We start from the raw sequence: 15,803 nt of genomic DNA, 5'->3' as shown, positions 1-15,803 counted from the left end.
AGGTAAATTCCATTGGTGCATAATGATATTCAAACAAGCAGAGCTGCCCATTTCTGGAACAGAATGTTTTGTCAAAGAGCAAACTTGCAGCCAAGGCTAGAAGGGTACCTGCCAGGGCAGGATCTTCTAGAAGGAAGTCTGGAGAGGGGACATTTGACTATACGACTTAGTCATCCCTGAGGCTAGGAAATTGATGGAATATGTCTAGTACTTTCTTTGTCCTTTAATGATCTTCACTATTACAAGTTATTCCAAATGTTCAATGTCTCTTATGCAGTACTTGTGAATTACATAGCAAAGTTAAGGTGTAGGGGACATTAAAAAGTCAGGTATAGGGGCACACTGGGTATAGTGGGTTAAGCCTCTGCCTTTGGCTCGGGTCATGATTCAGGGTCCTGGGATTGAGTCCCACATTGGGCTCTCTTCTTGACGGAGAGCCTGCTTCCCCCCGACCCCCTGCGCCTGCCTCTCTGCCTACTTGTGATTTCTCTCTCTCTGTGTCAAATAAATAAAATCTTAAAAAAAATAAGTCGGGTATAAAGGGATACAGCTCTTAGAACTGCCTTTCTTGATACGCAGTTTAAGTAAGTCAAATATAATTGGGAACTGTTTCTGAATTAGGATGATGGGGAAAGACCATCGCATTTCGCAGTGATTAGGGAGTTCAAATTTGTAGAAATTAAAATTTCATGATAGTCTTCTTTAAATTATTTTTAAAAACAGCTTTATTGAGATTGAATTGTCATATTAGACACTGTATCCTTTTAGAGCCTCTGTTCAGTGTTTTCAATATTTTTGCCTCAATCTAATGTTAGAACATTTCCTTGCCTAAGGCCCTGGCTACAGTCTCCAGGACAATGTTCCATCCCCACACTGTCTTCCACATAGAGGAAGAAGAGGGGCTTTGATGCATTTAGAGAGGGAACAAGGATGTAACCACAAGGGAAAAGAGAAAACAGTAGAACCTTCATAGAAAAGGAATCCAAGTAGATGCTGATACATAGACGGGTGAGCTGGGGAGAGTCTTAGAGCGCATTGGACATTGAACATGGGTTTGAAGGAGGCAATGGATGCAACTTGGCAGAATGGTGTGGGCCATCAAAGAGACAAATCATGAGGGCCCAGTGTCTCATTTCTGGAAAAGATCAAGGATTGGAAAAGGCAGGAAGGCAAGCAATAGCTCACCTGGTTGGGAACATACAAGTCAGAACATTATAGAGTGCAAGGTGGCAGGCTGGAGTGGCGGTTGGTAGACTTGTAAAGCACATGTCATTTGACTCTGATGAATTCAGCCAGTCTACAAATGTGTAGGGACATTTCAAGGAAGAAAGCTGGCAGCCATGGACAGATATATTCTCAAAATTTGTCTAAATTTTAGTCTTCCCAGTCCTGTATTTTTTTTTGACATGAGAATTGATACCTACATGTGTTTCTTTAAGATATATTTTATTCATGCTTAATATAAAATACTCGGACACTATAGGTTTTCTCTAATCTTACAGTCTGATAGATTTTGCTATATTAGGGCTTTTTGGTTTCATAAAATATTTCATTATTTTATTTCGACTTGCCAAAGAATGAGTTGATTGTTGGTTTTTCACCTGCACTGTGAGCCATCTGGCGCTAAGTATCATTTATATTATTATCTTTCCCCAGCCAGCTCCACTTGATAGCATCTGTCCTCAGTAGAAAGAGAGGCATAGACTCAACCTTCCATGTGAAGCAAGAAGTCTCGTAAATGCAACTTTTACTGTATAGCTTTGAAATTTGGCTTCTCACTGTTTAAATATTTAAAGGTGGTGCACATTTTCTAATTTTTAAACATTTACTGTGCTTGGATTCAGAATCATGTGGTCAGATGCCTTGTCAAAAATATATTTCCTTATTTTACTATTTTTACCTTAACTGAACTGACCCTTCTTAAGTGTTACGTCACTCTTTATGAGTTTTGCCTAATTCTTGGGCAAGTTGTTCAACAGCTCTTACCCACAACTTCCTCATTTATAAACTTGAGGACAATAGTAACAACTTCCCACAGTGGTGGAGAGGCACGCAAGGCGTGCCCCCAGGATCAGTGCGTTTGCTCAGCCTCAATGCCACCCCCACTCCCATGCGGGAACTGCCTATTTTCAACAGTGCAATAGCTCACACCTAATACAATGTGATTTTAATTCATGTCCAAATAATTCAGCAAATTTGTGACTTCCGTGGGTTGGAAACTTGTTCTCTCTACTTGCTAAGCTGGATTTTTAGAAAGACAATCCCCCAGATATAATGATGTTTTATTTGCTTAGATTCTCTGAATTTTGTACATCCTTTTTCAGAGGAATTGAGAACCCTTTATGGATACAGGATCTAGGTAATTTTTTTTTTTAAGCTGTTGAGGAAGCCTCAGCCGGAGCGGCATCATTTTACAGATGGGTAGAGAGGCAGTTGGGTGCAGTGACTGGTTGAACTGTATCATGATGTGGGCCATAAAATGAATGTAGAAAGAGAGTTATAAAAGGAAAAAATATGTTATTTATAATTCTGTTGAGACATCTACCTTTTAAACCATTTCCTTAAGCATCCTTCTTCAGATAAGGTAATTTGCTCTTCCATAAGAGAATACTTGAGAATAAAATTGAGTGGTCTAAAGGGTGTGCTATATTTAATTTCCTATTAACTGAAAATAGTTATAAAGAACTGCTTTTAATTTTGTTTCTCCATCTTCAGTATTAGACTTACTATTGCAAGTTGTTTTAAAGGAGAAAACATTCTTTCATTAGATTATACGCCTAGTGAAGGAAATGGAGTCTTGTTTTAAAAACTATAGTTAGGAAGTTGATTTTCCCTTTGCATTTAAAATACCTTCTTATTTTTACTGAGCATATTGATTTTGTTTGTGAAATGGCTAAACCATTTAATTTTTCTGTTTTCACAAAGAGAGTAATTTTATAATTGCAACTTTCTGGATTTGGCTGAGTTATAGTGATCTTGTGTATTTTGTGTCACATAGGGGTGTGTGTATGTGTGAGAGAGAATGAGAAGATAAGGTTTAAAAGACTTCTGTCTTTTAAAGTAGAGGTTGTCTTAATTCTGATGGTAGAAGCACCTGCAACAGGGCCCAGAATTAGAAGTACTTTAGCTATGGTTCTTGTGGTTTAACATCAGGTTATTGGAAAAGATTCAGAGAGCAACCACATGTATTTGTGAAATGCAGGATTGAAATGTGAAGCTAGACACTGTCTTTTTAAAAACGTACACCTTTTCTTTTGCGATCAGGTTGTGCTAGGCATGGTGATAGGTGCTGAGGGTGAGGGAGAGGAAGAGAGTACTGAAGGTCTCCAAACGGAAAAGGCAGTCTGCCCAGACGCCTATGTTGTTAAGGAATAAAGTGCGTGGGTGGCTGTGAGAATGAGGGTTATAATCCCGTATCTATACTTCGAAGTGGAATTCGATGATGATGAATGTGCTTTTGGATTCTGTAAGGCACACCTGTAGCTCATAGTAAAAACATGTGGAAGTAACGGCCATTCTCCCAACCAAAGCTTTTTTCTTTTTATCTCATTCTGTTACTAATGGTTTAGATTCTTTTCACCTGGCCCTTCTGTTCTTTCACTATTTGACTTTTCCTAGGCTTTCTGTTTAATGTTTTTATTACGGAAAAGTTAAAGCAAATAAAGCATCTTATATGACCTGCAAGCTTTTTTTCCCCCCCGCAGACGCAAATTATGTACAAGTGGATAGAGCCCAAAATCTGCCGGGAGGATCTCACAGATGCTATTAGGTTGCCCCCTTCTGGAGAGAAGAAGGACTGTCCCCCTTGCAACCCTGGATTTTATAACAATGGATCATCATCTTGCCATCCCTGCCCTCCTGGAACATTTTCGGATGGAACAAAGGGTAGGATGCCAGTTGGACCTTTAGCACAATAATCTCGCTGGACTATTGTGACATTGTTCTTCATTGCTTTTACATAAGACTTATTTATAAAACATACTTATCTCACAGAGACTGAAGAAGAGTTGAGAAATATCATAATGAATTGTGAGGTGGCAGTGGCTTCTTTAACATACCACAAGGATAGTTTTTTCTAGGCATTTTGTATAATATGTGTAATACCCTCTTCACTGGATGACTCACTCTGCCTTTGAATGTTGATAAAATAATTCCACCATAGGGAGCCTGGGTGGGCTCACTTTGTTAAGCATCTGCCTTTGGCTCAGGTCATGATCTCAAGGTCCTGGGATCGAGTCAAGTATCGGGCTCCTTTCTCAGCAGAGAATCTGCTTCTCCCCCTCCCTCTGCCCAACCTGGCTCCTCCCTCCCCCACTCATGCTCTCCCTCTCTCTCTCAAGTAAAAAAATCTTAAAATAAAATCTCAAATCTCAAATAAATAAAATCTTAAAATCTTAAAAAACCATTCCACCATATTAAGTGTTAAGGATAGGCACTCTTTTTCCAGTGAGTGGTATGGATAAGGATAGGCACTCTTTTTCCAGTGATATATTTATACAAGTATAAATTATAACCTTCTAATTCAGCTTTGGAATCATAAATTACATTTTGTGCTATAGTAATAGCAAAAAATTACTTGTTTTGAACATATGGCAGTGAAGATAGTCTCTTAATTTTTCAGGATGTACAGTTGAGAAAACGTTAGTGCTTACCAAATAATATAGAAAGCGCTGCAGAGTTTGTTTTAATTTTGATAGACAAAAATTACAATGTATTTCAGTTGTGGTCATCTCTCTTGAATATAGCCAGGCTATCTGCTTACTACCCAGAGCCTTTGGTAGATAGCACAAGAGGGACTTAAGAGTCTGATTAACTTGGTTTTGAATCCACATAGAACAGGCAGCCATTAGTGTGATTAATCCAAGTTCCTTAAATCTTTTAAACCTTAATTTTCGTATCCTTAAAATTGTGAGTAATAATATCTAGCTTGTATTCTTTGAACAGGTTATGTAAAAATGTGTCTAAAGTACTCTGGTATCAAGAAGTGTTTGCTCAGTGAACATTTCTAATGACATGATTAATGCAAGTGTGTTGGATAAATTTGGAAAGGGTTGGACAGTATCCTTCCATTTCATTGTTGCACATATTAATTTAAATCAGGTTTATTGATAAACATGACTCTCAACTCCCAGTATCATTTTTCAACATAGCCAATATTTTGTATTTCAAGTAATGAGTCCATAATTAAATGGTACTCTGTTAAGTTTAATAACCAATAGGAAGGCTGAAATATTTCCTGGTTCATGAGGTAGAGGGAACTGATCTTAAGAGCACATACAAGAGAACTAGTTTCAGGTTACCCTTCTTGTGCAGGGTGATTGATATTAGCAGTTACTCTCAGAAATGAAGGAAAAAAATAATTTTAAAATATTTTATATTGATCCCTTTTCTTTTTCATGTTAATCAAGTGTATATGGGTAAACTATATCCAGAAATATTTATCTTTCCAGATTATTTTAGAAAAAGTTATTAATTCTTAAGAGAATTGATGCTCTACTATCTCTCCTTCCTGCATTCCTCTCTGCTAATTAAAGTTTAGTAGTATTTAGAACAAAGGAAGAGGAAGATGTCCAAATGCAATTTAACTGTAATTATCTCCTTCACCTGTCTCTCATAGAATGTAGGCCGTGTCCAGCAGGAATGGAGCCTGCGCTTGGGTTTGAATATAAATGGTGGAATGTCCTTCCTGGCAACATGAAAACTTCCTGCTTTAATGTTGGGAATTCAAAGTGCGATGGAATGAATGGTGAGTTCAGAATCGGCCTCCTGGACATATTGGGTCATAGAGACTCTTGGGCCCAGCTCTCTAAAAACATACCAAATGTGGGTATGAGGAACTTCATTCTTGTCCATTGGCTTACTTGTCTGCCTTCCAGCCCTCACACGGAAGTGGTGAATGGGGTGTCACAACCAGTCGACTTCTCTGTAACAGTATGAACTATTTTGCATTTTTTTGGAGTCAGCTTTGAAGTAGATATTCAGGCTCACCATTTATGGTTATAAATGTGTTTAGAGTAGCTCACCAAGGGATGTAATGAAATCCATGTCACTTGCTATTTCGAAGAACAGGATGACAGCATTTCTGCCAGCATTGCGTCTGGCTCAGGACTGAGCTGTGTTGAGAGGTGAGGTCAGCTCTAAGTCCCCTTCCCTGTGAAATCTATGATTGTGTGTACAAAATATATGTAAGCCTCACTTATTGAAAACTTGAAAATGTGACAGAGTTTTATAAGTTGTGGCTGAATTTTATTTGTTCCAATATTTTAAGACCAGAGAGAGGCTAGCACTTAGTTTTCTGCAATATTTTCTGGTTGAATGAGTGACAGTATCTATACGTGTATTTTTTTTTAAGATTTTATTTATTTATTTATAGACAGAGATCATGAGTAGGCACAGAGGCAGGCAGAGAGATAGCGGGGGAAGCAGGCTCCCCGCCGAGCAGAGAGCCCGATATGGGGCTCGATCCCAGGACCCTGAGATCATGACCTGAGCCAAAGGCAGAGGCTTAACCCACTGAGCCACCCAGGCGCCCCTATACATGTATTTTTAAACTTAATGCTAGGAGTAGCTATTCACAAATACTAGGGTTTTATACCAAAATGCATCCTTTTACTTTCATCATTTCATTAGCAATTTTAATGAGCCCACTTTTTCTCCATATTACATTTTGTTGTTTTAAAAAATTCTTTTAAATTGCTTCTGTTTTAAGTCAGTACCTATCTGAAATAAATATACTTGGGATGTAGGAAGTAAGGTGAACACATGAAAATGAAGATTGAAAAATAGTAGGTCCTTGAATACTTCCACTTCTAGGAAGTTATCCTAAGGGAGAAGAAGAAAAAAATACAGTAGTAATTACTTGACCATGAGGGTTTATGTTCCTAAAAGATCCCATGATTGAATTCTAAGTTGAAGAACTTAAGACTTATGGAGGAAAAATAAAATTGGGAAGGCCAGAGAATTGAAAGAACTCATGAAAGCATCGAGTGTGTGTGTGTGTGTGTGTGTGTATTCACTTACTAGTAAAGATTATCTGGAACTTTTACTTGATCTTTTGGAGAACTTGGTCTAACTCTCATGATAATACTCAATGGTAGCCACTTGCTTCCTCCTTTACTTAGAGGCTAAAATGTACATTTTTGATAATTTTCAGAAATGTTTAATTATTAATTTGAAAAATAGACATCTCTTCACTATTAGTATGTGATATTAGAATAACAAATAGTCATGTGAAAAATATAATACAAAAATGAAGATAAAAGGTGATGTGTATTTTTATGCCCGGACAGTTCAGCTTTGAGAGGAATAGCACTGACAAGAATGGGGACCAAAATGAGAGGCCCAGGAACAGCCTGTGTCATGAGGGGATCACCCAGTCATGGGTTCAAGTGGATGTGCTTTGGCTAAATTGACTGTGTGACTTGGAGTACTTGGAGATTCATGTCTTCTCAGTCTGAATTGTACATAATTGCAGACCAGATACACAGAAGTACATCTTCATGTATTGCAAGTTTGCCTTAAAGTTACCCATAGTTGGAGAGAAGTTACTGTTTATGTATGAAGATGTTCAGTGAGCATTACCTGTAATAACAGAAATTGAAATAGTCTAAGTATCCAGCAAAAGATTATGTTTATGAAAGTTATGCTGTACTGATAGAAGAAATATTATGCAAACATTTAAAATGGCAGTCATCTGGAAAACAATTTGACAGTGTTTCAAGAATTTTGAATGTTCTTCTTCAACCCATTTATTCCATTTCTGGGAATTTATACCTGGGTAACAATGTAAAGATGTAAAGAAAGAAGTTATGGAAAAATATGTTAACTTTAGTGCTAATTAAGAGGAAACAAACTAGATTTTCAACAATGGGACTTGATTAAATTAAATTATGTAATCATGGAACCTATTGTTAAATCATTAAAATTAGATGTAGTAAGGATTTTTAATGGGAAAATGTTTTCAAAATAATACTAATGAGAAAAATCAGAAGATAGTGCTAAATAAAAAAACCAGAAAATAGAGTATCCATGAAAATCTAAGGTATGTTAAAGTGTGCACTAAAAAAAGATGGAAAAAGGGGCACTTGGGTGGCTCAGTGGGTTAAGCCGCTGCCTTCGGCTCAGGTCATGATCTCAGGGTCCTGGGATCGAGCCCCGCATTGGGCTCTCTGCTCAGCAGGGAGCCTGCTTCCTCCTCTCTCTCTGCCTGCCTCTCTGCCTGCTTGTGATCTCTCTCTCTCTGTCAAATAAATAAATAAAAATCTTAAAAAAAAAATGGAAAAGAAATACATTGAAATGTTAAGAGGCTCTCACTTGGAAGTGGGAAGTTACAGGGAAGTATGAATTGCTTCATATTTTTTTGTTTAGTTTTGCCATATTTAACAAATATTCCTCCTTGATTCACATTGCTTTCCAAATCACCTTAACAGCACAAAACACTGGTTTAAAAATATATCTATTTTACCTAGTAATTCTTTCACCAAGATTCTTTTCTAAAAAAATACAGAAAAACTTTACCAAAAATAAGTTTATTATTACAGTGTCATTTATAGCACCTAAAAGGTAAAAACAATCCAAATGGTTAAATTGAGTGTGTGGTCAAAGGAGGTAAGTCTGTTAGTTTGATTGGTAAATTATGGATATTAATTATTAATTATGGATATTAATTAGTCCGTCTACATGATAAACTATTAATTCAATCATGAATATGTTGGTGAAGTATTTATGCATAAAAATGCTTATGCAATAATGTTAACATATAAAACCGTGACACTAAATGTTATCAACAACACAATCTCAAAGATGTAAAAACCTATGCATCCAAAGATAATGAAAGGAAACTACTCAAAATATAAGCAGTGGTCTTATTCTGGGTGATGGGGTTAAAAGTAAGTGTAGTCTTCATCTTAAAATTTTTCTGTGGTTTCAAAATTTTATAATTTATAATATGATTTCTGAAAACAAATAAATAATGGTACTTGGGAGATATTTCTCCTTTCCTCATTTAATGTGGCCATTTCAGACTATGGTATGTTGATTATTTCTATGCAGAGGACAGACCTCCCATCACCTTCTATGTGCAGCTCTGTCTCCCCATTCTCTTGTCAATTGTTAGCATAGGTTTTTTCTTAGATGCTACTGACCCTCAGAGAGGGGAGACCCAGCCTTGTCTTCCTAACCCTAGCGCTTCTCATGGTTCTTGGCAGTCCATGAAGGCCTCTCGGGTGAATAAGTGAATGAATGCAGAATAGTAGTTGTAAATTAGGGACCAGCAATACAGCAAACTATAAGAAAGAACTCTGGACCCCAAATCTTCTTTAAGTAATTTGAAATTTCTAGTTTCTGTTGGTTATCTGAGGACTAAGATTTTCCATTTCAGTTTATTGGAAAAGATAAAGACCATCTATTTTCGTTTAAAAAAAGCTGAACTTAGAAAACTGCTATTAGTTTTCCCTTAAATAGCTTCTGTGCAAAAATATGCATTACTTGATTCTTCCTGAGGAATCATATGGAACGTCTTTATTGATATTAGGAGTCTGCCTCTGCATGCAATTTACAACTGCAGTGTAAACATAGGGAATTCTTTTGGAGTATTTCTAACTTTGGAGGGGATGAGGCAAGATGGTAGAAGCCTAGGGGATCTCATTTCATCCGATCCCTTGAATTTAGCTAGATACCTATCAAATTATTCTAAAAACCTATGAATTCAATCTGAGATGTAAGAAAAGAATTGCTGGAATTCTACAAATAGAAAAGTAACCACTTTTTGCAAGGCAGGAGGAGCAGAGACATGAATCTGAGGTGATGTATTGGAAGATAAACCATGGGTCGGGGTAGGAGGGAGGGAGCCTCTAAAAGCCAGCTTCTGGAAAGTAATATAGCCCCAGTGTGCATAATTGGAACTTTTATAATTCTGCTCCAGGGAGAGACAGTCCTGCCTGAAAGGTGCTCAGGTCATGAAGCTGGGCAAAGTCCTAGGTGGGACAGCGTGGTCTCAGGGTCCCTGAGGTCACAGAAAGAATGGGGGTGTCTGAGCTGACAAAGTTCCTAAGCACTGGAGCGGGGAAACTGGCTATGGTCAGCAAGCCTGCAAGTGGGCTTTCAGCTCTGTTTTCTATAAACCACAAACCATGGCAACAGGGTGCCCTGCAAAGGACAGAACATGGCAACCTCCTCCTTCCCCCAGGCAGGGTACAAGGGTGCAGAATGATCCAGCAACAGCTCTCCCTATGGGGCTCTGCTCCCTCCCCTCTCTCCTCCCTCTCTGGTCCCCTGAGTAAAGATGCAGGTGTGAGATGCAGTCTTCTTTGGAGTTTGGCACACACAAGAGTGAAGACTGATATTCCCTGAGGGTTTACTAAAGAGGAGGGGCCCCAATCTTTCAGTTCCAGGGCTGGTGATCAGGGCACTGCCATTTTTTTTTTCCTGACTTTTTTTTTTAATGACTTGCAATTTATTCAGAAGAAAACAACACAGAAGGTAAGGAATTACCCACTGATAAATGGCATGCCATTATCAAGCACATGGAATTGACCCCCAAATGGATTATTCATTTTATAATATTTTTTTCTTTGCAGATTATTAAAAAAAAAAGGCACTGCCATTTTTATTTTCATTTTCTAAAGCGGGGCAGAAAGCCTTCAGGGAACAAAAGCCACATAGAGCACCCAGAGCAGCTTACACTGACCCTGGCTCCCTGGCAAGGGTCGGTGTAACTTCACTCAGGCAAAGACATCTGAGAATCAGTGCAGTAGGCCCCTCCCCCAGAAGACCAGCTGGAACATCAGGAGAATACAAAGTTTACCGAGCGCAAAGAACTCCAAAACTCCAGTGCTAGGGGAAAATAGTATGTAGAATTTGAGGGCTTTTTTTCTCATGATTCTTTTATCTTTCAGTTTAGAATTTTCCTTTTTGTCTCTTTCTCCTTTTCAGCTAGTTTCATATTTTATCAACTCTTTGTTTTTAAGTCTTTTTTAAACTTTTGCTTTTACATTTATAAATATGTTCTTCATTTTTGGCATCCTTTCACTGTATTCAATTTTATTTTTGTATATATGTATGTTTTGTTTTCTTTACAATTTTAGGATTTAGTGTCTTCTAACAAACAGACCAAAATATACTTACAACCAGGAGGATCACCTGTTTTGTCCACCTGGGAGATTATATTCTCTCCTTTTACCCCCCCCACCCTTTTTTTTTTTCCTTTTCTTTTTTGGTTTCTGATCTCTTCAGATTTGTCTAGTGTGTAGTTTGCTTGGGTCATGGTTGATACTTTTTTTTTTTTTAAGATTTTATTTATTTATTTGACAGAGAGAGATCACAAGCAGGCAGAGAGGCAGGCAGACAGAGAGGAGGAAGCAGGCACCCCACTGAGCAGAGAGCCCAATGTGGGGCTCAATCCCAGGACCCGGGGATCATGACCTGAGCCGAAGGCAGCGGCTTAACCCACTGAGCCACCCAGGCACCCCATGGTTGATACTTTTGATTTTATTCTCTTGTTCATCCATTCTCTCTGAACAAAATGACTAGAAGGAAAAATTCACAAGAAAAGAAAGAACCAGAGGTATTACTCTCTGCCAAGATCTAATCAATATGGATATAAGTAAAATGCCAGAGCTGGAATTCAGGATAATGATTATAAAGATACTAGGTGGGCTTGAACAAAACAGAAAAGACACTAGAGAACCTCTTAGTGCAGAAATAAAATCTAATCAGGCCAAAATTAAAAATGCTTTAACTGAGATGCCATCTAAAATGGATGCTCTAACAGGTAGGGTAAATGAGGCAGAAGAGAGTCAGTGACATAGAAGACAAGATGATGGAAAGAAAGGAAGCCGAAGAAAAGAGAGAAAAACAACTAATGGACCATGAGGTGAGGATTTGAGAAATTAGTAATACCATAATGCAAAATAATATTAAAATTACTGGTGTCCCAGGGGAAGAAGAAAGAGGGATAGAAGGTATATTTGAGCAAATCATAGCTGAGAATTTGCCTAATCTGGGGAAGGAAACAGGCATTCAAGTCTGGGAGGTAGAGAGAACCCATCCCTTAAAATCAATAAAAATAGATCAACACCCCAGCATATAATAGAGAAGCTTGCAAATTTCAGAGGTAAAGAGAAAATCCTGAAAGCAGCTCAAGAGAACTCTTTAACCTACAGGTGGAGGATCATTAAACTGACAGCACATCTATCCACAGAGACCTGGAGGACCAGAAAGGGCTGGCATGTTATATTCAGGGTACTAAATGAGAAAAACATGCAGCCAAGAATACTTTATCCAGCATATCTCCTTCCATTCAGAATGGAAGGAGATGTAGAGAGTTTCCAGGACAAACAGAAGCTAAAAGACTGTGATCACTAAACCAGCCCTGCAAGAAATATTATAGGGGATCCTGTAAGTGAAGAGAGAGCCCATAAGTAATACAGACCAGAAAGAAACAGAGACAACCTACAGAAATGGGGTCTTTACAGGTAATACAATGGCACTAAACTCTTACATTTCAATAGTTAACTCTGAATGTAAATGGGCTAAATGCCCTAATCAAAAGACACAGGGTATCAGGTACATAAAAAAGCAAGACCCATCCATATGCTGTCTGCAAGAGACTCATTTTAGACCTAAAGACACTTACAAAATTGAAAGTGAGGCGGGGAGGGGAAATATTTATCATGCTAATGGACATCAAAGGAAAGCTGGGATAGCAGTCCTTAAATCATTCAAGTTAGATTTCAAACCAAAGACAATAGTAAGGAATGAAGAAGGACACTATATTATAATTAAAGGGTCTATCCAACAAGATCTAACAATTATAAATATTTATGTTCCTAACTTGGGAGCAGCCAATTATATAAACCAATTAATAACAGAATTAAACACATTGATAATAATACAATAATAGGGGACTTCAACACCCTACTCACTATAATGGACAGATCCTCTAAGTAGAAGATCAACACGGAGTTATTTCTAACTTTGAGCATAAACACTAATAGTCTTTTTAATTTTTTTACCCTATTTAAAAATATTGTTGGAAATCAATGGGATTTTTACTGATAAAGTTACCTTATCTCATTTCCAGGTTGGGAGGTGGCTGGAGATCATATCCAGAGTGGAGCTGGAGGTTCAGATAATGATTACCTGATCTTAAACTTGCATATCCCAGGATTTAAGTAAGGAAAACCAATTCTGATTACTTTCTGTAAGAATCCTCATGCCTGTTTCCCTATAGAAATAGATGCAGTAGGACTGCTTTCCTAAAATATACTTATGTTTTGATGGACTTAGCAAATAACGAATTGTTGTAGGATAATGTATTACATTTAAGAATATCTGAGAATTGGTGATTGAGAAACTGTAACCATTAGTTGTATGTTTAGATGAAGCTGAAAGTTTTTAACAATAATTCTATCCAAATGTTACAATAACCATGATTATTGGATGCTTAATGAAGAAGTTTTTGCCCAAGTTGTTGTTTGTGGGAGTATTTTTTGGTTTATAAATTTATTTTTTCTCAGTTTTATCTGTAAAGTAGTATGTTATAACTGTTCAAATCCTTTTTTGCTTTAGTTCTCCATGTTGATATTTCCCAATAGGCATATTTTGCTTGCTTTAGGATGGATGGTAATAGTTAAATCAGGAGATTCAAGCATATTACCATCATTGTGTAAGCTCCTTACTGGGATGGTCTGGGGACACAGAGATGGAGCAAGGAAGAAGTGGCTGTGGAAAGCCATTGATTAGGGGAAGAGAAGAGCATTGCTTTCAGCTTAATGAAGAAAGTGACTTAGTTTTGTGTCATACTGTATTTAGAATATACAATAAATATTATAATTTTAATCTGTCAAATAGGCCACCAACGTCTATGACTGGAGCCATGGGTTCTGAACTGGGAAGAATAACATTTGTCTTTGAGACCCTCTGTTCGGCTGACTGTGTTCTATACTTCATGGTGGTAAGTGAAAGAGAGGCTTTCAAAGGCAGGTTTCTAAGCTTGGCATTTTCTTTCAAGTGCCAATTCATTCATGCAAGTTGGGATAAGAATCCCATTTTTCTTCCCATTCTTAGTTCCTTGCCGAAAGTTAAAAAATATCTAAAGAAGTCACTAAGAAATGTGCAGTGCAGCCCACAAAGAAAGCTTGTGTTCCTCATGGGGAGGACTAAGCAAGGGGGCTCGGGTGATTGATGGAAGTCGGGGGATAGTAATCTGGTTAAAAACTCCTTCATAAAGATATGCCATCAGCACAATGAAAACTCTCCTCTAATAACCATTCTGTAGTTCAAACCACTAGGAAGGAAAAACCTCTATAAGGAAACTCTTCACTGTTAAATTAATAAATGTAGACAAAGGACTTACTATGTGCATGTCATACTTCTGCCCAATTTTTTCTAGATGGCCTATACATTTCAACTCTTAGCTTGAGAAAAGTAGCAACAAAAAATTTATTAAGATATTTTGTGGGTATTACGATGTTGTTGGCTAAGATTTTAACACTGTAAGTAGTGACTTCAAAGACATTGTTTTTGCTTTTCTCCCAAGTCTTTTAGTAGCTAGTTAGCAGTCTTTTAACAGTTTCCTCTGTGACAGACAAATTAGATGAAGATTTTAATATTTGTAATTACTGCCAGCTTAAGGGAAGGCAGGCTGTTTTCTTCTAAAAAAAAAAAAAAAAAGGACTTTGTCATAGTAAAAGAAGATCACGAATAATCTTCAACACATCCATTTATTTATTTTTTTTATAAGATTTTATTCATTTATTTGACAGAGATCACAAGTAGGCAGAGAGGCAGGTAGAGAGAGAGAGAGTGAAGGAAGCAGGCTCCCCACTGAGCAGAGAGCCCGACAAGGGGCTCGATCCCAGGACCCTGGGACCATGACCTGAGCCGAAGACAGAGGCCTTAACCCACTGAGCCACCCAGACGCCCCAAAACATCCATTTGATACACTACAAATAAGCAATAATTCAATTCCCAGCTCTGCCTCCGTATTTCTTTAATCTGTTCATTCTTTTTCACCGTCAGTGCCATTACTGAGGTCCTGACTCCCACTCTTTCTCGGTAGCCATCTGTATTCTTTTTCTCTCCATTCTCTCATATATGCTACTGTCAAAATGTTCTTTATAAGCATCAAAACAGTAATGGAGACGTCTACAATGAATCTGCCTTCTTCCCCTTGCTGGTTGGTTACTGCCTATGGCAGTAGCGATTAAAGTGTGGTCGCAGGACCAGCATCACCTGGGAATTTGTTAGAAACATAGATTTCTCGGCCCCCTCCTGGTCTTAATGAGAAGCTCTGGCGATGGGCCCGGATATCTGTGTTCTAGCCAGCCACAAGGGTGGTTCTAACATCAACGAAGGTTTGAGTGCCAATAGCCTCTGAATACACTTAAAATTTCTTAGCATGGCTCGGTTTGGGTTTTTGTCCTCTTTGCCCAGCTTCTTTTTACCAAGTCGACCATTACTACTCACACCTCTTTAGACATCCTGAATTTGTTAGAGGGCCGCTCTGTACTTCAGTTCTCATACTTGGCACTCTGAGCCAGAATGGCTTTCTTCCTTTTGCTCCTTTGTCTGGTAAACTCCCACACATTATTCAAGGGGTGCTCAAACTTCAACTCTTCTGGGAAGCTTTCTCTTAGTCCTTTAAGTGAAATTAGCCGTTCTCTCCAGTGTGCTCCAAAAACTCCTTGAGAAAACTCTGTTTTAACTATGTGACTGTATTGATGTTTTTGTCTCTCTCATTTGACCAAGCAATCCTGAGGGTAGGAATCATAGCTATTTATTTTTGTAAATCAATCTTAGAG

The 15,803-nt window shown here is 38.0% G+C and overlaps 1 protein-coding gene across 2 annotated transcripts in view; it reads left to right on the top strand.

Moving 5' to 3' along the window:
- The window catches only part of ELAPOR2 (endosome-lysosome associated apoptosis and autophagy regulator family member 2), a 174,970-nt gene that overhangs the window by 117,522 nt on the left and 41,645 nt on the right, over positions 1-15,803 (top strand). For both annotated transcript variants that reach the window (XM_047695726.1, XM_047695727.1), the window contains exons 9-12: positions 3,705-3,885; positions 5,618-5,746; positions 13,082-13,172; positions 13,852-13,954. In XM_047695726.1, coding sequence (XP_047551682.1) covers positions 3,705-3,885; positions 5,618-5,746; positions 13,082-13,172; positions 13,852-13,954 — 504 coding nt within the window. The remainder of the gene's footprint in view (positions 1-3,704; positions 3,886-5,617; positions 5,747-13,081; positions 13,173-13,851; positions 13,955-15,803) is intronic.

Source organism: Lutra lutra, chromosome 11 (genome assembly GCF_902655055.1).
Source record: "Lutra lutra chromosome 11, mLutLut1.2, whole genome shotgun sequence".
In the NCBI taxonomy this organism is placed as follows: Eukaryota; Metazoa; Chordata; class Mammalia; order Carnivora; family Mustelidae; genus Lutra; species Lutra lutra.
Note: the sequence above shows the minus strand (reverse complement) of the source record. Positions and strands in the feature narration are given on the sequence as shown.